The sequence below is a fragment of the Canis lupus genome, chromosome 19 (genome assembly GCF_003254725.2).
Source record: "Canis lupus dingo isolate Sandy chromosome 19, ASM325472v2, whole genome shotgun sequence".
NCBI classification, from domain to species: Eukaryota; Metazoa; Chordata; class Mammalia; order Carnivora; family Canidae; genus Canis; species Canis lupus.
Window position 1 is genome coordinate 19,473,973 of NC_064261.1, and position 20,764 is coordinate 19,494,736.

Sequence of the window (20,764 nt, forward strand, 5' to 3'; positions counted from 1 at the left end):
ACACCGTGTTCTCATGCAGAACTTGGCAGGCCTTTTCTATTCTGTAATTCATGCATCTGGTAACCAAGCCTGAGTATTTCCAAGACCTCAGATGTATGTGGACCCTAACAGAAATTCCAGATCACTTGTGTGTTGACGTGAGGGTTTTTTTTCCCCAATATCCCAAATGAGGTTCAAACATACCTTGTTCAGTTTCTACACATTTGTCTTTTTATTTACTTGTCTTTCTAGTTTTTTTTGTATTTATGCCAGTCTCCTGATGCCAACCATCTGTTGATTCTTTAATATTATAGCGACGCAGGCTCTGTTTGTATTTAGAGTAGTTTACATTTTTATGTTTGCCAAGACCTTTTGCTGTTATTATGTGGTAAATTAAACATGAGAACAACAGACAGGCTAGAAGTCTCTATGAGCAGCTTGATGTATTTGTATCTGAGTATATAAGTTGTTGTGTGGGTACTCAGTTTTTGGTCTGTTTTAATTAATTGTAGCTCTGATTTAGGTTTACTATAAAAAAGTAGATTTAATGAATTTTTCCGTTAGTTAGATGTGGTATTTTTTACAAATCAAATTGTACCTGAGGAATTCCATGTTTTCTTTTTACATAAATGTGATTAATGTTCATGGACTTGTGTAAATTCCATCTAATGATTTGATCTATAATTTCTTTACTGTATGATAAATGACTATTCTGAAAGTACATTGTTCTTTGAAGAAGTTTTAGTACAGTTTAGATAATTAACATTTTGACATGCATATATGTTACTTTTTAACTTTTGATTAACGGATCATGTTTTTCCAAAATCTTTCCCTTCTGTTAGGCCCTAGAGGTTCATTGAAAGCATATATATTCTTTTGTCCACGTTTAAGATGGCTTTGTACAAATCTCATAGATATTTCAAAACCCAAAAGGGCTTTGTTGACATATTGCCAGAATTTACAAGTTGTCTCCAGTTGTGTATTAATAAGTAGATTGTAGGTGACCGGGAGAGGAATATATTCTTATGTACAGTAAAAACTGTAGATCTTGGTATTGTGTCCTGTTTTTTATCTGTGGGCATCACTTTCAGGTTAAAGGGAGTATGGGAGTAGGTTTTCCACAAAGAAAAATCTGTTTTCTTGAGAGTTACAGTGCTGAGCAGAGTTTTTTAAGAGTACCTACATTCTATGCAACTGTTTACAGATTTAGCATGTTAAGGATCTCTGTTCCCACATAAGTTAGCATGTTTTTCTTTAATTCCATGGTATTATGTTTTCTTTTGGTACCGTTGCCAGAGCACCTGTCATCATTGTAATAAAGTTATCACAGCTCCATGGAGAAAAAGGACTTCAATGGGTAGTCTAATCACTCAGTTTTACCTCTATTGAAATCTGAACTCCAAAAAGCTCTGAAAAATTTGGTTTTCAAATTTATGTATGTATCTTATTTAGCAGCAAAACCTGACTTGAACCTCTGTGAGGTTGTTTGTTTGTTTGTTTGTTTTTTTCTGGAAGGTTGTATTGTAGCCTTTTATTTTTATCCTATTTAGTGACTATTCATACATTTTGTGCAGAAATACAAATGTGTCTGATTATGGGATAGTGTTCCAAACTCTGTAGAAAATGTTATGTGAATAGTGTATGCATTATAGTATCTTTCTAAAATAAATGAAAAAAAAATCATCTTTTCAAAACATGTGGTTAAAGAATTGTGATGTTGTATAGGAACATTTCCAATTTTCTGTTTAGGTAAAAGCTCAAGAACTGTAGGTATTTCCATAGGAGAAAACCGTTAAAGTTAAGTATAATAGGCTAATAATATATGAGTAGAGCAGTAGGTTTTAGAGTCAGTAAAGGACTTTTATTATTGAACATAAAACATTATGTGTGTTTGGGAGTTAGAACATGATAACAGCCACGTGTATAAGTGGTTCTGTCTTGTAGGAGTTCATTACTTCCGACATCCCGATACTGTCTGTTTCACCCAGGAAACGTATTTGGAAGGTGAAGTCATGGGTCTAGTGAGCTGATGGTTAGAGTTTTTGTGTATGTATAGAACAAGTTTTTCTCACTTTTGTGTTAACAGCTGCCAGTGAAGTGAGATATTTCTGGACAAAGAAGGTGTTTTTGTCACTTTGTAATTTTAGGTGACTTATCTTTAAAGGTAGTTTGTTGCAAACTTAAAAACATGCCCTCAAAGAAAAGCCCTAGATTTGTAAGCACACTTTTATAAACTCAAACCAATATTACGTAGTACTTTTAGAGCATCAGTTTCCCCCGACTTCTTCTCTTTATTGTGTTCTACATCTGTATTTTTTAATGGTTTATTGTGCCTTTACAAGGTGGAAAAGTAATAGAAAAATATTTATGGTCAGTGGTTTCCTTATGTGTTAAATTCTTGATGTAAGTTTGATATATCTGTTATATTAATGAAAGTATACTGGAGCTGTATAATAAATATAAAAAAAAACAAACCCGTAATTGAAGGTTTAAGATTTGGGGAACTGATGAAATGGGAAATGTAGAAAGGTTTTTTTTTTTTTTTTTTTTTTAATTTTTAAAGAGGAACTGATTATCTCTGTAACCCAAGAGTTAGCATTAACATTTATAAATAATATATATGTAGTAGGACCTTCCTCTATTGTTTTTCTTCTTTCCTTCATTTAAGACTGAATCCTTTACATTAAACATGTTTATATTATGCTTAAAGGCATTTGCATTATTTTTATGTAACTAATATTATGTAGATTGTCAGTCACCATTTATCATCTCATCTAAAGTAAAAGAAGCAAGACAGTGAGGATCTCCCTTGGTCTGACAGCTTCAAGGAGCTGGAATTTGGCCGACAACCTGAATGATCAGATTGCTACACAGTCTTCCCATAAACTCTAAGCAGAGAATCTAGGCCCACCCATCTAGACTTCTGACCTATAGAACTATTGGATAAGAAATGAGTATTGTTTTAAGCTATCTGTTTGTGGTAATTGTGGTGCAGCAGTAGAAAACTAATACAGATCTTTGTACTAGGAGTCGGGTATTAGTTTTCTGTTTTGCCTGTAACAAATCACCACAAACTTAATGCTTAAGACAGTACCCTTTTCTTTAATCTGTTTGGCAGGTAAGACATTTGAATGAGTTCTCTGCTTAATTAAGGGTCTTACAAGGCCATATCAAGGTGAAGCAAGGCTGGGTTCTCATCTGAAGGTTTCAATGATCAGTTTGCTTCCAAGCCCATTCTGATTGCTGGCTGAATTCTGTTCCTTGAGGTATAGGCCTGAGGTGTTTGTCCTATTACTGTCCCAGCTGACTGCTGGTCAGAAGCAGTGTGTAGTTCCCAGATCTTTTAGGATCCTCTATCAGGCCACCTTGTAGCCCTATCATCTCAGGAATGGAAAATCTTCCTGTCAAATCCTTCTCATGCTTCCTGGTTCTCTCACTTCTCTGTTTACCAGGCAGAGAAATTTCCCTGGTTTTGAGCAGCTTGTGTGATTAGTTAGGCTTCCTAAGGGTATATCCTCCCTTTTGTGATACAACATAATCATAGGAGCAGTGTCTCACTGTACTCACAGATTCTAGCTACACTCAAACTGGAGAGCATTCTCAAGGGTTGAGGAGTCACTCTTAGAATTCTGCTTACCAGTTGGCAACTTGGGACCAAGGTTGTAAGGATATTGAGTTAGTATAATGTGGTGGGCTCTGTCTTGGTTTGAACCCTAGCGTCAATTCTTAACTAGCTGTGAAACCTTGGATAAGTTATTCTGAATGTCTCAGTTTCCTTATCTGTTAAATGTGGTTAATATGTAGCATCCACCACATGGGGTTGTTTTGAGGAATATATTATATATTATGTGTAAAGGTGCTTATTAGCAAAGTGTCTGGCACATAATAAACACTCAATAACTGCTAGCTGTTATTACTACTATTATTTTTTCTTTAAAGCAGGATCCTTTTATGTTTCGGTTTTCATAGAATGAATTTGGCTAAATACAAAGCATATGTTCAGTAAAAGTAACTTGATTCTGATCTAAATGGGAGACTTTCATCATTATGGACTCTGACTCACATGAGCATTTCTCAGATGGAAGTGTGATTGCCATTCCCCTGCTCCGGACAGGGGATATGTGCTTTTAGATGGCCTGGGCCAGGTGTGTGTGAGTGTGTGCCTGTATTTTGGGTCAGTCTCACCCTGTGGATAGTAGTACTAGGTATCCCAGAGGAATGCCTGGGGTCCATGCTACCCCATAATTGAAGGTTTAAGATTTGGGGAACTGATGAAATGAGAAATATAGAAACTTTTTTTTTTAATTTTTTTTTTTAAATTTTTTAAGAGGAAAATTGAGTCCATGCTACTTTTTGGCTAGTCCCCAGAGACATTTCCCCGACTGCAAATAATGTGACTGGACTGGTCCTTATGGTTCTTACGATTTCAAGATGAACCTCAGCAACAACCATTAGAAACTTTGAAAAAAATGTTTATTAATTATGGGCCCTGGAGTGTACATGGCCTGCCCAGGGCCACACAGTGAGGTCACGGATAGAGAGAGAGAGAGAGAGAGCAAGAGTGTGGACCTGGGGTTCTGCCTTTATTGGAGTTGATTGAGGGTGGGATGCCTAGGGTTTTGTGGGTTCACTCTTACTGGTGAATTTAAAACATAAGAGTGGGTGGGTAGAAGTATGGGAAGAGAATAACAAGTGATCACAATGTCAGTTATCTATGTCAACCAGAGCTCTCTAAAAAGAGAACTTTAGGAGTAGGGCAGCCAGGTTCTTTATCTAGCTATGTGACTGTCAGTGTCTTCATTCAAGATGGAGGTCTTTGAAATAGAAGCCGAGACAATAAAATCTTAATGTCAGGCATTTACATTACAATCAGAAAAATTAATTGTTAGGTGCTCACACTGAGACCTCAGTGCATTGGGAAGCGGGTAGAGTGTCCTGAGCTGAGACAAGTTAGCATGTGAAGGCCTTGTATGTCATGCTAAGGAGTTTGGACATTTGACAGGCAATGGGCAGCTTTTTAACAGGCAGTGGTATGAGGAGATGTTGAATTACAAAGAGAACTCTGATGGCAGTGTGAAGAATGAATTTGAAGACAGATTTTGCATCAATGTGGAGAAATACTCAATTACAGAAATTCTATTCGAAAAGTTTAGGAAGCTCTGGTGAAGGTGAGGGTGGAGCAGACTAGGGAAGTCTGGATCAGGTGGTGGTCCTGGTGGATGCTTTTGGCCAGGAGATGTGAGCGTCTGAGCCAGAAGCAGATCTAGTTTGAGTGAGATTGGGGTTTAAGAGTAGATGGGAATCCAGGAGATCATTTGATGAGGGGTGTCTAAATTGATGCCTGGGGAGTATAGTCCACCATTCTGGTTATGCCTCCCAGAAGAAGGAGACTGATGGCATGTAGAGGACCAAAGAGTTCCAGCTGGCAGGGCAAGACTGGCCTTCAAGGGCTCCCCTCCAGGGCGAGTTCTTAGTTCCATTGATTCCCTGGGCCTGGATATATAATACCAACTGCAAGAAAATCAGATCAAGGGAAAAGCCCCAGCTTTTTTTTTTTTTTTTTAATCAGAGAGTATACACACTACTGAAATATTTGTGTCCAAGGTTTGGATGGCATTCCTTTCCAGGCTTTTTGTTGCCAGAGCAATTACTGATGCCAGACATAGCTTGGTCTGTAAGGGGGAGATATTCCAATTCCAGTGATCTGCCTCCTGGCAGCATGAGACTTTTGGCAGCCTAAAAATGAGCTATAGTAAGAGAGAAGCATCTTAGTACAATATAGATGTGTGGCCTCTTTTGAGCCAGTTCTTCTGTTCATATTTGGATGATAGAAACTAAGACCTTTAGCTAGAAATTTTGAGTGAGGGACCTAAATGTTTCAGGAGCAAGTAGAGATCAGCTTCTTGAAGACTTTTTTTCTGAACACTCCTTAACTCAGGTGGTATGCTGCAAATTACCCTTACTGAGACTGTTCTGTGACGTTTGAGGGCCTTCTATGAATTATATGTGAGGGTCATATTTTGCCATCTTCCCATGTGTCATTATATGACTCGAAGATGGAGAGTTGCAAACCATTGGCCAACCAACCTAATAGACTAGATGTATGGACGGAAGATTTGAGAAAAATTGTCTACTTTCCTCTTTGATGCATATAACATATATAGCATTTAGATTTTGTGTTTATGTTCCTTCCTGTAATTACCTGAAATATGCCTGTCTGTATGGTTTTGTCTGCTTTAGATTCAAAGCTTCTAGAGGGTTAGTCTGTTAGATATTCTCCTTTTATACTCTGTTTCTCTAATAGGTACCAATGTTCAAAACTTCCAAATCAACACTTACCATTCATCTTTCATTCTCTCCTTAACTTTTCAATTCCGAAAGGACATTTGTTTTTTAGGTCCCCTTTTTTTATGTGAAAGTTCCCAAGTTGAATGCCAGGTGTATCTCTTACTATTTACTATTTCTTTCATGTAGACATTGGATTTTCAATTTCTGTTAGTATCAGTGAGACTAATCATTCAGGCTTATAGGTTTGGAGTATTTTTAACTTTCACTGGACTGTACCTCACATCGATTTCAAAAGAAGATTATACCCAGGTACTTATTTTGTAGTTACCCATTGTTTTCACTTTTAAAGCCACTACTTCTTTCCAGAGCCTATTGATTCACATCAGAACCAGTCATTGGTATAACTTTTTTCTATAGTACAGTCACATTTTAGGCAGGGCTCAGGTTCTGAAACTATCTCTTAAGGTAAGAGTCTCATATAATTAAGATTGTGGGCCTTGAAAAGGAATGGTCTTTACTATTTAAATTTGTTTTCTTTCTTTGGTATTTTTCCTCAGTTCTTACTTCTTTTGGTTGCACAGATGTAGTTTAATTTGTGTAAGTTAAATATGTGTGCGGTGAAACTATAGATTTTGAAATGACCTTCCGCCTCTTCTGTTGATAAATTTGTATCCCATACGATCAGCACCTGGGCTGAACTCGAGTATCTTGTGTGCTGGGGGTTTCCAAGACTACCCCCACATTTGGAGATTCACTGGAAGCATTCAGGGGATTCAGCATATAGTTTTACTCATGGTTAAGATTTTATTGCAGTGACCTAGTAAGGATAATATAGCCAAATCTTAGATAGAAAAGGCACGAACAGAGTCGAGAAACCCATGTGTGGATTTCCTTATGTTCTCTCCCTCCCAGAGGGCATTCTTCTCTCAGTAATGAAAATGCAGCCACATACATGCGTATTTCTGTATAAGGAACTCCATTAGAAATGTAGTACCCAAAGTTTTTATTGGGGAATTGTAGGTATTTTCTGCCTCATGTGTAGCAGAATCCCAGATTTACAGAAGGAAAGCAGATGTTGAGCATAAACTAAATTGTTTACAATGTCTAGCCACAGTGAACCACCCTTGTCCACTGGGGTGGGCTACGGACACTCTGAGAACCTGAGTTCCCATGTACCAGCCAAGGGCCAGTCTTAAAGGCAGACTTTCTAAGCCTGATAGTCTCATGCCTGCTAAGTTTATTCTTTTTGCACATCTTCCTGATTGGAAGCTTTTTGTAACATACTCTGCTCTACTCTGACATTGACATTTCATGTCGGTCCATTCTTGGAACTTGGCACTGTGTTTTACTTTACACCCGTGTATACTAAATGTTTTTAAATGAAGTTTATATATATATATATCGTGTGTGTTTTTATATGTGTGTGTATATATATATGCACACTTTGTAATAATCAGTATATTGATTTTGTGAGTTAAACAAATATTTGTTTTCTGTTTCCTCATTAATACTGACGATGTTGAGGAAAGGAACTGTCTTCTAGAATTTCATTTGTAGCTTTTTGTAGCACATTTTAAAATAGCCAATAAAAAAATGTACAGGAAACGTTGTTTAATAAATATTTACTGATAAATGTTGTCACTTTTTAGAATTCTTCATCACACAATTATGAGAAGGGGAAAGGATAAACATTAGTAATTGGGAAACATTTGTTATCTTGGGTTCATTCTTACATGAAGATAACTCATTTGGTCTGAATTAAGTTATATATGTTTTAAAGACATGAATAAAGAGAATACAATTAATTTAAATGGATTGAGTAGATTTAGTTTTAATAGCCTATAGGAAAACCATTCACTTTAGAAAAAATCTGAAAACATGATGACTATAGTAGTGGAACTTGGGTTAGAAGATCAGCGTCAAAGGGAAAGTAGATTTTTAAAACTTTTTCTCCCTGTGGACTGCACTCTTCCCTTTGTTATTTAGTGTTTCCATAACCTTTGTCTAGAAGTTTTCAGATACAATGCATCTTATTTTAAAAATACCACCAACACTGTGATCTCTGGATCTTAGAGATTATCACTGTTTTCAACCATTTCCAATGATTTCATGAAATGTCTGATAATTAGAATTTTACTACTTGAATTTGTCTATTATTATTTGGCACATTTTGTATACCCTTTCAATATGCCATAGGGAATGTTTTCCAGAAGCTGACTTCATGGCTTTAGTCTGTGTGAGTTTCAAATCTATATTAAACAATTGGGCAACACTATAATCTCATAAAACTAACTAGATTTAAAGTTTTGTGAATTGTTTCTGATCTGATGGATGTTATCAAACTGTCAGAAGACTTTGACTTTATTAATATGGTTTTCTAATTTGTTAATGAAATGACGCTTATAGAGAAATCATCTGCCTTATGATACTGAAAAAAATCAAAAAGTAAATAAGTCACAAAGTAGTCGAAATAGATGCCACAGTATTCACACAGTAACCCTTGCATATTCTTTACAGAAAAGCCCTAAAACAATGGTTATAATAAGCTAATGTCATGAATTTACTTTACTTTTTTTTTAAAGATTGTATTTATTTGTTTGTTTGTTTGTTTGTTTGTTTATTTATTTATTTATAGAGTTGGATGGGCAGGGTGCAGAGGGCAGAGGGTGAGAATCCCACCAGGCTCCTTGCCTGGAGCTGACGTGGGCTGGATCTTACAACCCTGAGATCCTGAACTGAGCCAAAATTAAGAGTTGGACACTCAATGGACTGAGCCACCATGGTGCCCCTACTTTATTCTTTGTGCAATAAAAAACTTGTCTATCCAGAAATGCCACTGAAATCTGAATACCTGAACATATTTGTAAAACTATAGAAAGGAGCAATGACTACACTGTGAAGTCTGTTTCAGAAATTTAACGTGGAAAAGATGGTGCGCTTTTGACTGTATCTTTCAGTTTATGTCAGTTATTCCATCTTTTAAAAAAATAGCTCAATTTTCAAAATACTTTGAAAGGCAAGGCAAGGCTCAACAAAGGAACACCTTTAAAAGTTTTACATTAAGCCTCTCATTACACTCATAAAATATTTTTGAACTTTAAAAGGAAATAAGGGTAATGGCAGTTTTTAAAAAAGACACATTAACTGAGCTTTTAGTGGATAAAATATTAATTGAGACCATCACTGAATCAAAAGTTTCAACTTCGGAGTGGTCAGTTGAAATCCTATCTAAGTATAGATAGGATTTACTTAGCTATATAAACTTGACCAAGTTCCTCAGTTAAACTTGCCTTGGCATCTGACCCTATCTCGAAAATGTGTTTGATATATACAGGTTAGTTAATTAAAAGGCAACTTCAGCTAAATCTAAGGTGTGGAGCCTAAAAAGCCTTTGTGATTTTAAGTCGCTTCAGTAGACATAATGCCCAGATCACAGATCGTATGGCCCTTTCTATGCCGGATTATGTCCTATGTTAAGATAGCTCTAACAGACCGGTGTGCATCCGTAGAGGACAACCAGGGTAGCGAAAGAGCATAAATCACATCAGAGAAGGAAAGCATTACTTGTCTTATAGAAGACAAAACAAAGACAAGGAGAGACTCTTGCTTTCAGAAATTCGAAGATCTATATGTGTAAGAGAATTGAAAACTACTAAAAAGGGCAGAGCTGGAATTGATGACAGTTGGTCATAGAGCAGCATGTGTCAGTTTGGCAGAAAGTAGAGTGTCGATTCAGCTGAAATGGTATCTGGGTTTGCTACTACCTTAAAGTGGCATCTGCTCTTTCTTCGGGTGTTCAGGTAGAGGCTATTTGAATAGATGTTATATTTTTTTTAAAGGATTTTATTTATTTATTCATGAAAGACACAGAGAGAAAGGCAGAGAGACACAGGCAGAGGGAGAAGCAAGCTCCCTGCGGGGATCCTGATGTGGGACTCGATCCTAGGACTCCAGGATCACAACCTGAGCCAAAGACAACCGCTTAACCACTGAGCCACGTACTTGCCTCTGTGTTTGAATTTGGATCGTGGTGTTTACGATCCTGTTCATGTTTGTTTCTTACAAGAAGTTAGCATTGCAGAAAAATGGTACGTATGTTTCCAGCTCTGCCATTGAAAAAGCAGTGTTTGTGTTAAGGCCTCTGTTGGCCACTAGTGAGCCTCCGATTCCTAATACTTTGTGATTACAGATATCCATTGGTATACAGTACCATCCTGCATCTTCCCCCATCCGATGCTCAAACAGTCTCTGTGAGGTCATGGGGCAGAGTCTGTCATCCCCATTTTGGAGTCAGGACTCTGGCTCAGCTCGGTGAGAGGGAATGACTCACTCGAAGTGATATAGTCAGAGCCTGGGAAATAGCTCACTTTTTGATTCCTAGTCCTGCATTTTCTCCAGAATACTTTTCTGATGTTCTTTCAGCTACACATATTTAGGGCACTAATGACTTGTAATGAAAAACTGACTTAATTTTTCACATCAACCCTTTTAAGTTATTTAACTTCCTGTGTATTATATTCTGAATGCTGTTCAGTTAAAGAGTCTGTGATCTGTAAAAATCTGTGTTTTCTATCGGCTTTTCCGTCTGGAGATAGGGGAGTCCATGGGTCGGGGTTATTAGATAATATGGAGAGGGAAGATATAAACAGATAGGCCTCAGTGATATGTGTATACGTGTGTGTGTATAAGCCCAAAGCAGGCAAGAATTTTTAACAGAATCCTTTGAAAAATCAATAGAAAAAGCCTTGTGCCCTTTGCTGAGAAAATGTAAATCACTACTTTCCTAGTGATGATCTTTGCTGATTTCTGAAAATGTGTCTCTCTTTGGTTTAAATCTGACAACGGTGTGCTGTCAGAATTGATTACGTGAGCAGACTTTTTTTTTTTTTTTTTTTTTTTTTGTGCTTCTAAAGATATCCTGAAATCTGTTTAATTAGACACTGAAGGCAGGGCATCTGGCCTAACTTCAGTTAAAAACAATCAAAGGAAAAAATGCCTGTAATTTAATATAAAAATATGATGCCATCAGATACTCCAAAGATATCCATACCTTAAATATTAGTGCTTAAAACTAGCTTCTTTAAAAAGCCTTATTGAAAGACAGAAGGGAAAATATATTTTATTTAATAAATAAATCATACAACATACTGCAACTTCTCATTCAGGATATTATTGCTATATTTTTTGGAACTGACTGTACTTCACTGCCATTAAATTTTGCCATATGTTAAATAAAATTCTCTTGATTACGTTTTGCCATGTCCAGAGACAAACATGACTGATTAGCTTTGCTGATGTCCTTTTATATAGGGAGTAAAAAATTCCTCCAACATTCGGAATAATTAAAGGAGAATAATAGAGTAAGTAACACTGTAGAATTTTTTCCTGTGAAAATTATCCAAATAATAAATAAGCTCTTCTGTCTATAGTTGACCCAATTTAACACAGAAAATGTTTAAATTTAAAGAAAGAAAATTTATATTGGTTATGTATAGCCATTTTTTTTCCTTTTATTTGCAAGTTAGGATTTTCTCTTATTGAGCTGAATCTTTTTTTGTGATTTCCTCTGTTCTTTACTGGTGGGAAGACAAGATCAACTGTGACTTATATTTAGTACTACTAATCTTTGGTCTGAAGAAAGGGACAGGTCCATAGTAGCATGTCTTCTTGAACACTTCAGAAGTGATGTCAGTAGTATTTAACAGAGTCGAATCTGCGAAATCCCTACACAATGACAATTTTCATTTAATGTAAAGTGGCAAATTCATAGAACTAAAAACAACTGTATGGAAGTGTGAATGTTTTCATTTTTATATGAGGGTTTCTTTTCTTTTCCTTCCCCAACTTAGCTAACCTTTTTTTGTGTAACTAGCTTGGGAGGTCTGTGCAAATCAAACAGGGTTTGGGATCTAGATGTTTTTTACTGCAAGATGAGAACATTCACTTCATTACAGGCCCCCAGGCATGTGGAAGATGATCCTCAGTAGGACAGTAACCAATACACTTCATCTTCATGAAAATTCAAATAAAAGACGATGCTATTTGGAAGACCAGTTTTGACAGGAAAAAAAAAATACACTTTGGCTGCAAAGGTTAGTTAGATGCTGGAACATGATACTAAGAGGAATATCTTCCTTATTCCTTAGACTTTAAAAATGTTCAATTTATTACCTCAGGGTTTGGTATCATTAAAAATAGATAAATGGAGACTTTAATAGTAGCCATCTGTCTGGAGAGTTTTTATTTGGTTTGTCTGGAGAGAGTAAGGATGGCTTAGATTATCTTTGAATGTCTCTTTTCGATATTTCATGAGGGGAATGCTGTGGGTAGGGTGGGAAGATACACATCACATGAGCAGATGATCTAACAGCTTCAGTGAAGTGTTGAAGACTGGGAAGGGGAACGAGGCACTTCAGAGTTGGAGGGAACAGGTAGCCTGCAGAGAGGAACTCAGAAGTCATTTGGTTCAGGGTGTTTTGAATAAAATAAATAGTGGTTCTGTTAATGGACAAAAGAAGTATCTCAGCTATGAATATGTAAGCAACTATATAATACATTGCTGTCTATGACCTTGTTGCTATGAGAATATAAGTAATCGAGAATCGATATGTAAATTTGGATGTATTGAAAGTGACAGGTTTCATCAGAAGTTTAATATAAAATTAAGTGGTGCTTGTCTCCCTAAGCTGTGATGTGGTGTGAGATGGTTATAGACAACCAGAGTCCATACATCTAATGGACCGAAAATAAGTCACTAATACTGAATAATCAGACCTAGTTGGAGGCAAAGGGCCTGGGAAAAAGCTGAAATATACAAAGAGCAAACGATGCCCCTGGTCGAGTGTGCTTACTCTAATAAGTCACAGAGCAATCTTTGTTATGTTTCACATGTTTGAGGAAAGAATTCCAAATGTCAGACACATCTGATATATATTGTACTTCCTACTGGGCGACAAATGTATGACTTAGAAGTAGTTTCTGTAAGTAGTGCTATCCTCTCCAACGGAGATATGTCACTGACAGAGCCATTGGTGTTTCCCTACATAAAATAAGTTGGATTGTGTGGATTCCAACAGTAGTGGTGTTACGGATGAGAGCATCTGTTTATGTGAATGGAGGTCTCAGTCCTCGGATTCCCCAGAAGATTTATGTGGGGATCTGCACTCCAATAAAGATAGCCAGAAAGAATGTAGTAAACGCAAAGCAGTTCATTAAAGCAAAAAAAGTACACCTCAAGGTGGGAGAACAGGCAGGTTCTGAGAAGTGGGACTGGCCCCTAGGTTGTTCTGGGATTGGGTATTACTGGGCCTCTCTGGGCTCGGAGGAGCTGTGATCTGCAGTGAGGTGGTCTCTTAATGGAGGCTGCCTCCAGTCATTTGGGAAACTCCTCCCACAGGTTGGGAGTGAGAGTTTGACCCTCTGAGGTTTGGCAGCCTCTCCATGGTGGGGGGTGGGGGGGAATAGAGGGTTGTACCCATTATGCAGATACATTATAATGAGTCTAGGTGTTACCTTGGGGCAGGGGTGGAAGGGGAGAGAGCATGCTCTACACCTTGTCATTTGATCTGCTCACCCCAAGGTCTTGGAAACTACAAAGGCCATTGTCTTCACAGGCTTTTAATGTGTAGCTTATTTATCACCAGCCTTGCCTCTGCTCCTCTTCCATCATTCCCCTTGAAAGACTGGGGATCCTGCCTTAGGGTGTTCCTTCCACTGCTTCAGTCACCCTTCTGCTGAACAGTTGTAGATTTTAAAATCTGATTCTAAGAAAATTTTTCTTTCAAGTATCTAATGGCATTGCTGTTCGTTCTGCTTAATTTAGCTCTTTGTCAAGATAAAGAGTTTTGTTACTGTAGCTACAGAGGAACCGGGAAAGGAGACTTTATACCCAATTATCTAACGTGATTTATTTAATGATTTATTCACTGTCCTTAAAGAAAAGTGAGTTGATGTCCTCTTTGAGGAGGGGTATAGAGGGTTTTTTCTATCTATCCCAGCAGTGTTTCTGGACACTTCTGACGTTACCCAGTGGGCAGTGAGGGGTAAGCAGCAACATAGCACAGTTTTCAAGTGCCTCCCAAAGGAGATCTCAGTATGAGCTTTCCTAGTGAGAAGTTACAAATTCCCATGGCTTCTCACCTAAACATATGAGATATAAATAGTAGGTGTTTATAGTCCTGAGTTCTTCTTTTAGCAATTATAATATAAAAAATTAAATTTATGCTTCTCAGTGAGGTCTTGCATTTTGTTAGCAAGATTTTAAAATGATTATTGAGGATCCTTTGGCGTTTAAGAAAACAGGAATTGTTTGAGAAACATGGCAGTGAATGTATGAAGACAGAACAGGCAAACTGTATTTTTTCTGGACAATATATGCTAAAATCTTGACATATCAGTGTTTGGAGCTCATGTAGCAGATGTTTCAATGTAACAGTTTTTTGGAGGTAACTTGACCTCTGTAGATGGCTTCCTAGTCTGTACATCAGTATGTGGCTGGACCAGTGCAGTCTGTTTGATGTCCATGCCCCTCATTTTCTTGGTTGCTTCTGTGCCACTCCCGGGGCCTTTCTAATTGCCTTCTATGTGCTGTTCTCTCTGGGTAGGAGCACTCTATCTCCAGCCCTTCACTGGCCACTGGCCGGTGCCTGCCTTCTATAGAGCTCCTCTCAGGTCAGAGAGGCTGTATCATCTCTTCTGAGATTGCTCAGCTCCCCTCACTCTGCCTCCTTCTACTCTGCTTGAGTTGTCTTCACAGCTCTTACCTTTACCTGAAGTTATATCCTATGCTTGTTTGTTCTTAAGTGCTGCAACGATGTCCAGTTCCAGCTGTCTTGTTCACTGAAAGATTCATAGTGCCTTAAGTTGTACCTGGCACATGGTAGGGACTCAATGAACTATGTCCAGTGAATGCATGATTGTCCAAATGGATCATTGGAAAATTCAGACCTTATTAGGCTGACGGTGCTTTATTTTATTAAATGAAGTTTTGGAGATCTAGAATTTGTTTATCCCCACCCCAGGTCTGCAAAGGTGAATTTATATTCTTATATTTGTGTTACTTGGTATTAGAGATCTGAAGTGCTAATCACTCACTCCTTTCCTTCTACCCTGGATTCCAATGGAATTTAAACACATAGTGAGTTGGATGGAGATTGATATATGCATTATTAAACTGAGCACCGCCTGATAACCTACAGTGCAGGGGCCTTGGAGAAGCTCGATTTGAAGCAACTTGGATTCCAGAATGTCCAATGGACTACCCACTCCTTTGGCAGTTACCTCTCTTCCTCCAACTGAATGTTGAGTGGTTCTGACCAGGAGGCCTTATGGCATGAAACAAAAGACAGAGGGCTCACAGACCTCAACAAGCCATGAGCAGGCCATGAAAAGACAAAATGGAACCTATTTTATTTATCTACTAGTTAGAAATGTGAAAATGTGGCTCAGTGGATGTCAGATTCTACTGGTTTCATTAGCAAGTTCTCCTCATATGGAAATGATTCAGGAAACAGGTGGAGAGTGAAATTGAAAGGATTGCTCCAGCTCCACCCCCCTCAACTGGGAACCAAGCAGTATCACCCTCTTCAGTGGGAAAAAGGGGACAGGTTGCAATTATGGTTGTCCCCTGGGTAATTGCAGTTGCAACACGTATATTAAAATATACCTACTAACAAATAATTTTAACCAGAAAAGAGCTATCAACACAGGATGTTTCTGAGAGTTGCTTGCGATTGTGAGTCATCTAGACATCTGCCAAATAAAATAGGTTCTATTTGTACGTATGTTTAAGGGGAAGAATGGATGTTAATCCAGCATCTATTCAACACCTGTCAATAAGAAATGTGTATCCTTATGAGAAAATATCATATCCTACTCTTGATAGGTTTAGTATGACTAATACTAACTTCATGTACAAACTCAGGAGCTTTTTATTTTTCAGGTTCGTGGGAGTAAGGGAGAAGTTCTATACGTTTTGGATGCTACCAACCCACGACACTCCAACTGGCTTCGCTTTGTTCATGAGGCACCATCTCAGGAGCAGAAGAATTTGGCTGCCATCCAAGTAAGTTTATTTGCTTCTTATTTGTACTATGTACTGTGAGAGGAATGAAATAATTTATAACTGCACTCCCTGTTTTAAATTTATTCCCAATGACCTGTATCAAATAACAGTAACTAACTCCTAAAGCAGAGAAATCTCATCTATTCAGCATATGCAGAAAAGAGTCAAATCTAGTTGTAAATTTACACCAGATCATTCTCTTTATGAGAATTCTTGAGGGAATGAATTACATGGTCTGATATTGTCCTTGATAGATCTTGTTTTCAAGTACTTTTGATTCATTCAGTGAACATTTATTGATAGTTTCTTTATTTGATGGTTTATTTGGCTCATAGTACAATATTCTTTGTTATTATTTGGGAAAGGCTTGATGGAGAAATTTTACTTGGGTATATACTCATGACTAGATTTTGAGCTTCTTGAGGATAGTGTATTAGCCAGGGTTTCCCAGAGAAATAGAACCAAAAAGATCTATGTATCTGCCTTTCTGTCTATTTATATATCTATCTATCGAAAGATGTATTCTAAGGAATTGGCTCACGTGGTTATGGAGACTGGCCAAGTCCAGAATATGCAGAGCAAGTGTCCCACTTTGAGTCTAGAGACTACGGGCTGACGTAGAAGAACCAGTGTCCCACTTTACACACTGTTAGGCTGGAAGAGCAGATATTCTAGTTTGAAGATCATCCAGCAGGAGAATCCTATTATTTGGAGGAGGATCCCCCTGTTGTTCTGTTCAGGTCTTCAACTGATTGGATGAGGCTCACCCACACTGGAGGACAATTTGCTTTAGTCAAGTCCATCTATTTAAAAGTTAATCTCATGCCAAAACACCCTCACAGAAACACCCAGAATGATGTTTGAACAACTATCTGGTGATCCTGTGGCCCAGTCAAGTTAATACATAAAATTAACCATCCTCAGTAGGAATCGTATTTTATTGAATTCCATATGCCTGTATCCTAGTCTAGTACTGCACATTACATTGGGCTCTGATAGAAACTGTGAGTTGAACTTAGGTGATTCCTCAGCAGAAATTCAGCCAAGATGAGAAAAAGTTAAGCAAAAAGTTTTTAGAGGAGTCCTCTAATTAAAACTCCTTGATCAGATGGTTAACAGAACAAAGAAACATTGCAATTTATTGGGAAATTGGTTGATTGCATGTGAAAGCACAGCTCCTGGTACCTAAGCTGCAAAAAGAAAAAGCAAAGCTATGGTTGGCAGAAGTGAGAGAGAAGGAAAAGAAAAAAGGACGTAATATTTCTTTAAGAATTTACCATGTGTGGGGAGCCCCGGTGGCTTAGCGATTTAGCGCTGCTTTCCACCCAGGGCGTGATCCTGGGGACCTGGGATCAAGTCCCATGTCGGGCCCCCTGCATGGAGTCTGCTTCTCCCTCTGCCTCTCTCTCTCTGTCTCTAGTAAATAAATAAATAATCTTTTAAAAAAAGAATTTACCATGTGTATTGTTCTAGAAGCTTCATTGTACATCATGTCATTTACTCTGATCAGGAAGACTCTGTAAGTTTAATAATTTGCTGAGAGTTATGCTGATTTCACTCAATTCTGAGTGTAAAACCCACAGTCACAAGAGGCAAAACTCACAGAATTAGGTTTTTTTTTTTTTTAATTTTTTTTATTTATTTATGATAGTCACAGAGAGAGAGAGAGAGAGAGGGGCAGAGACATAGGCAGAGGGAGAAGCAGGCTCCATGCACCGGGAGCCCGACGTGGGATTCGATCCCACGTCTCCAGGATCACACCCTGGGCCAAAGGCAGGCGCTAAACCACTGCGCCACCCAGGGATCCCCAGAATTAGGTTTTAAAGTAACCAGAAAGGATAGTCATCTAGAATATTCCATTTCCTGATGTTATTAGCTAACAAAAGTTTTCCATACAGATAAGCATTGGATAACCAATGTAATTACTATCTTTTTTTTTTTTTTTGTCTAGATAAATGAGAGATGCCTCTTACCAAAAGGCTAGATTGGGCTGGAAAATAGGATCTTTTTGGCAGCTGGAGATACTAAAGCCACTTTTAGGTTATTCATGACATACGTTGATCCAACCACAAATTTCAACTGATCTTTTTAAATGTGTATACATTAATTTTTTTTAAGCATTTTGTATTTTTTATGGCTTCCTGATGCAGTCCTCTTACAGCACCTCCAGCGTGACCTCACAATTTTAATTTACAAACTCAGTTCAAGTGTCTCCTTGTGAATGTTACTGATATCAAAAAGCCTACATGTAGACACATGGAATTTACTTTAGGCAAACCCACTGTTTTGTGTTCTTTCTTTATTATGTGTTTTAGAGAATGTTATTCTGTTTAAACTACATTTTTTTCTCCTTATGCTTAAATAGTAACTCTAACCTTTGCTCAGATGCCTTTTGTTTGTGACCTTTCTTCCTATTGGTGGTTATTTCTGTATCATCGATAACACTCTACATTTGCCCAGACTCCCAAGGTATTGCCTGCTCAGCTTTGAGTTCCCTTTAACTATATATTTTGCTTGCAGTGATCCCTTTAGGTAATGGAATACTATGTCGGTAGGTGTTATCTCTACTTTTTTTTACCCACATCACTCCTCGAGGCCCTATTTATGTATTTCTTTATATGGGAACCATCTGCACGTCTCTCTTGTTCAGTAGCCAGTGTTGTGAAGACTCACACAGTTCTCCCGGTCATTCGGTCATTCAGTGTAGTACCTGTCTTCTGCTATGTCAGGTGCCCTTCCTTCCTTGAAATAGAGTAGGAATCTACAGAAGATGACTGTTGGCAACTTTGATACTCTCAGAAATTATTGTTTGATTTAAGAGGAGGTGAAGTGGGGGTGGGATTGGAATAGGATTCATAAACTAGAAGATCTGTGAAGTTTCATATTCAAATTAATTAGAATCTGTTCAGAGGCCACTCTGAGAGTCTTTTGGTGCACAAGTGATGACAGTGTCTTTAATTCCTTTTAACGTTATTTTGGCTTTTCCTTAGAGTGGAATTGAGTACACTCTGTGTTACTTGCCACAGAACACAGTATGGATCTTTGTTCTCTCCCTTGGTGGAACGTCTTTTTTACTTGAACGGTAGCTGGAGTAGCAGACTGTTCAGGGTTCAGAATCACATCTGAGCTGGGGGCAGAGGACATTATAGTTGGGTCACAAGGCTGACAGTGATGTCAGCCTTCTGATTCAGCGGAATAATCTCCTGAGGGTTGCATTCCAGAAACATTGAGTTGGTAGGAGAAGATCATAATGTTTCCTGCATAACATTATGAATCACTTACATTCCAAATTGTATCTGAAATTTGGGGTATTCAGGAAATTTTTTATTTGAGCTGTATGTCCCAGGAGTAGAGTAAATGAGAAACATTTGTGGCTATGTGGCTTGCTTGGTGGAAAACGTCAATAGTTGGTCCAATTTTTTTGGACAAGGGATTAAGAATTTGAAGTCTGTTTTGGCAGAGCATTGGAACTCCTTTTTGGAGACTTAGTTTACTTGTGTTTTGCAATTTATTTGATTTTGGAAAATTTGCTTTGGAGATGATGATTTAAATATATGAATTATTGAAGGGTCTCATAAGCAAAAAAATTCTTCCCACATGCACACATTTCAGAACAATTAATTGAACTGTATGTTCAGACTTCTGAAAAGTATTTCCAACTGAACCAGAAAATTCTGAGTGTGAAAGATGTGGCTTAAAATGAACCAAAAGATTTCTTAGGCCCCATAAAAAAATGGGTGATTCTTATTAAGTATTAATTTTGTTACACCAAAGGAAAAAATGTTATATTTGAGGGAATATTTCACCTCCTCAGTATTTTACAGGCTTTTAAAAATTTCTGATCTTTTCATAGAAAATTATTTAAGTACAGAATTATGTTATATAAAGTCAAGACTTTGAATTCTTGGAATATTTTAGATATATTGCTACATCTCATGTTCTTAAGGACATAGTTCCAGGCATCCCTTCCCTGGGACTTTTTTGCAGTATATTATCAACATAAATGAAAAGGTGGCTTGGTGTTATAAGAAAAAGGAGCATATGGAAAAACATTTGGGTTTTTGGTACACCTCATGAGGGATGTCAGGTTGTGGGGATGGACTGAATATGATGAGAGAGTACTAGGTATTAAGCCAAACTTGTGATGTCAACGAAGCTTTGTCCCAATTCTGATGTCAGTTTAGTTTTCCCATTACCAGGAGAGCTATTTTATTACATATTATTTTCTCTCCTTTCTCTGCCTTGTGCAAGGATGGATAGTCTTAGGCAGTTTATCCTGGAGTCTTCTGGTGACACATGATATTTCAAAATGGCACAGCTGAGAGATCAAATGTGGATTTCCTGTGAGAGAAGCAACTTAAATGTTTTTGAAGCATAGACAATACTTTCTCCATTGTCATCCAGACACCGAGATCCACGATCATATTAAATGAT

General features: G+C 37.7%; 1 protein-coding gene across 9 annotated transcripts in view; it reads left to right on the plus strand.

The window, feature by feature from the left end:
* Positions 1-20,764, plus strand: part of PRDM5 (PR/SET domain 5) — a 200,146-nt gene that overhangs the window by 48,862 nt on the left and 130,520 nt on the right. For all 9 annotated transcript variants that reach the window (XM_035702131.2, XM_035702130.2, XM_049097195.1 and 6 more), the window contains one exon: positions 16,208-16,330. In XM_035702131.2, the coding sequence (XP_035558024.1) occupies positions 16,208-16,330 (123 nt within the window). The remainder of the gene's footprint in view (positions 1-16,207; positions 16,331-20,764) is intronic.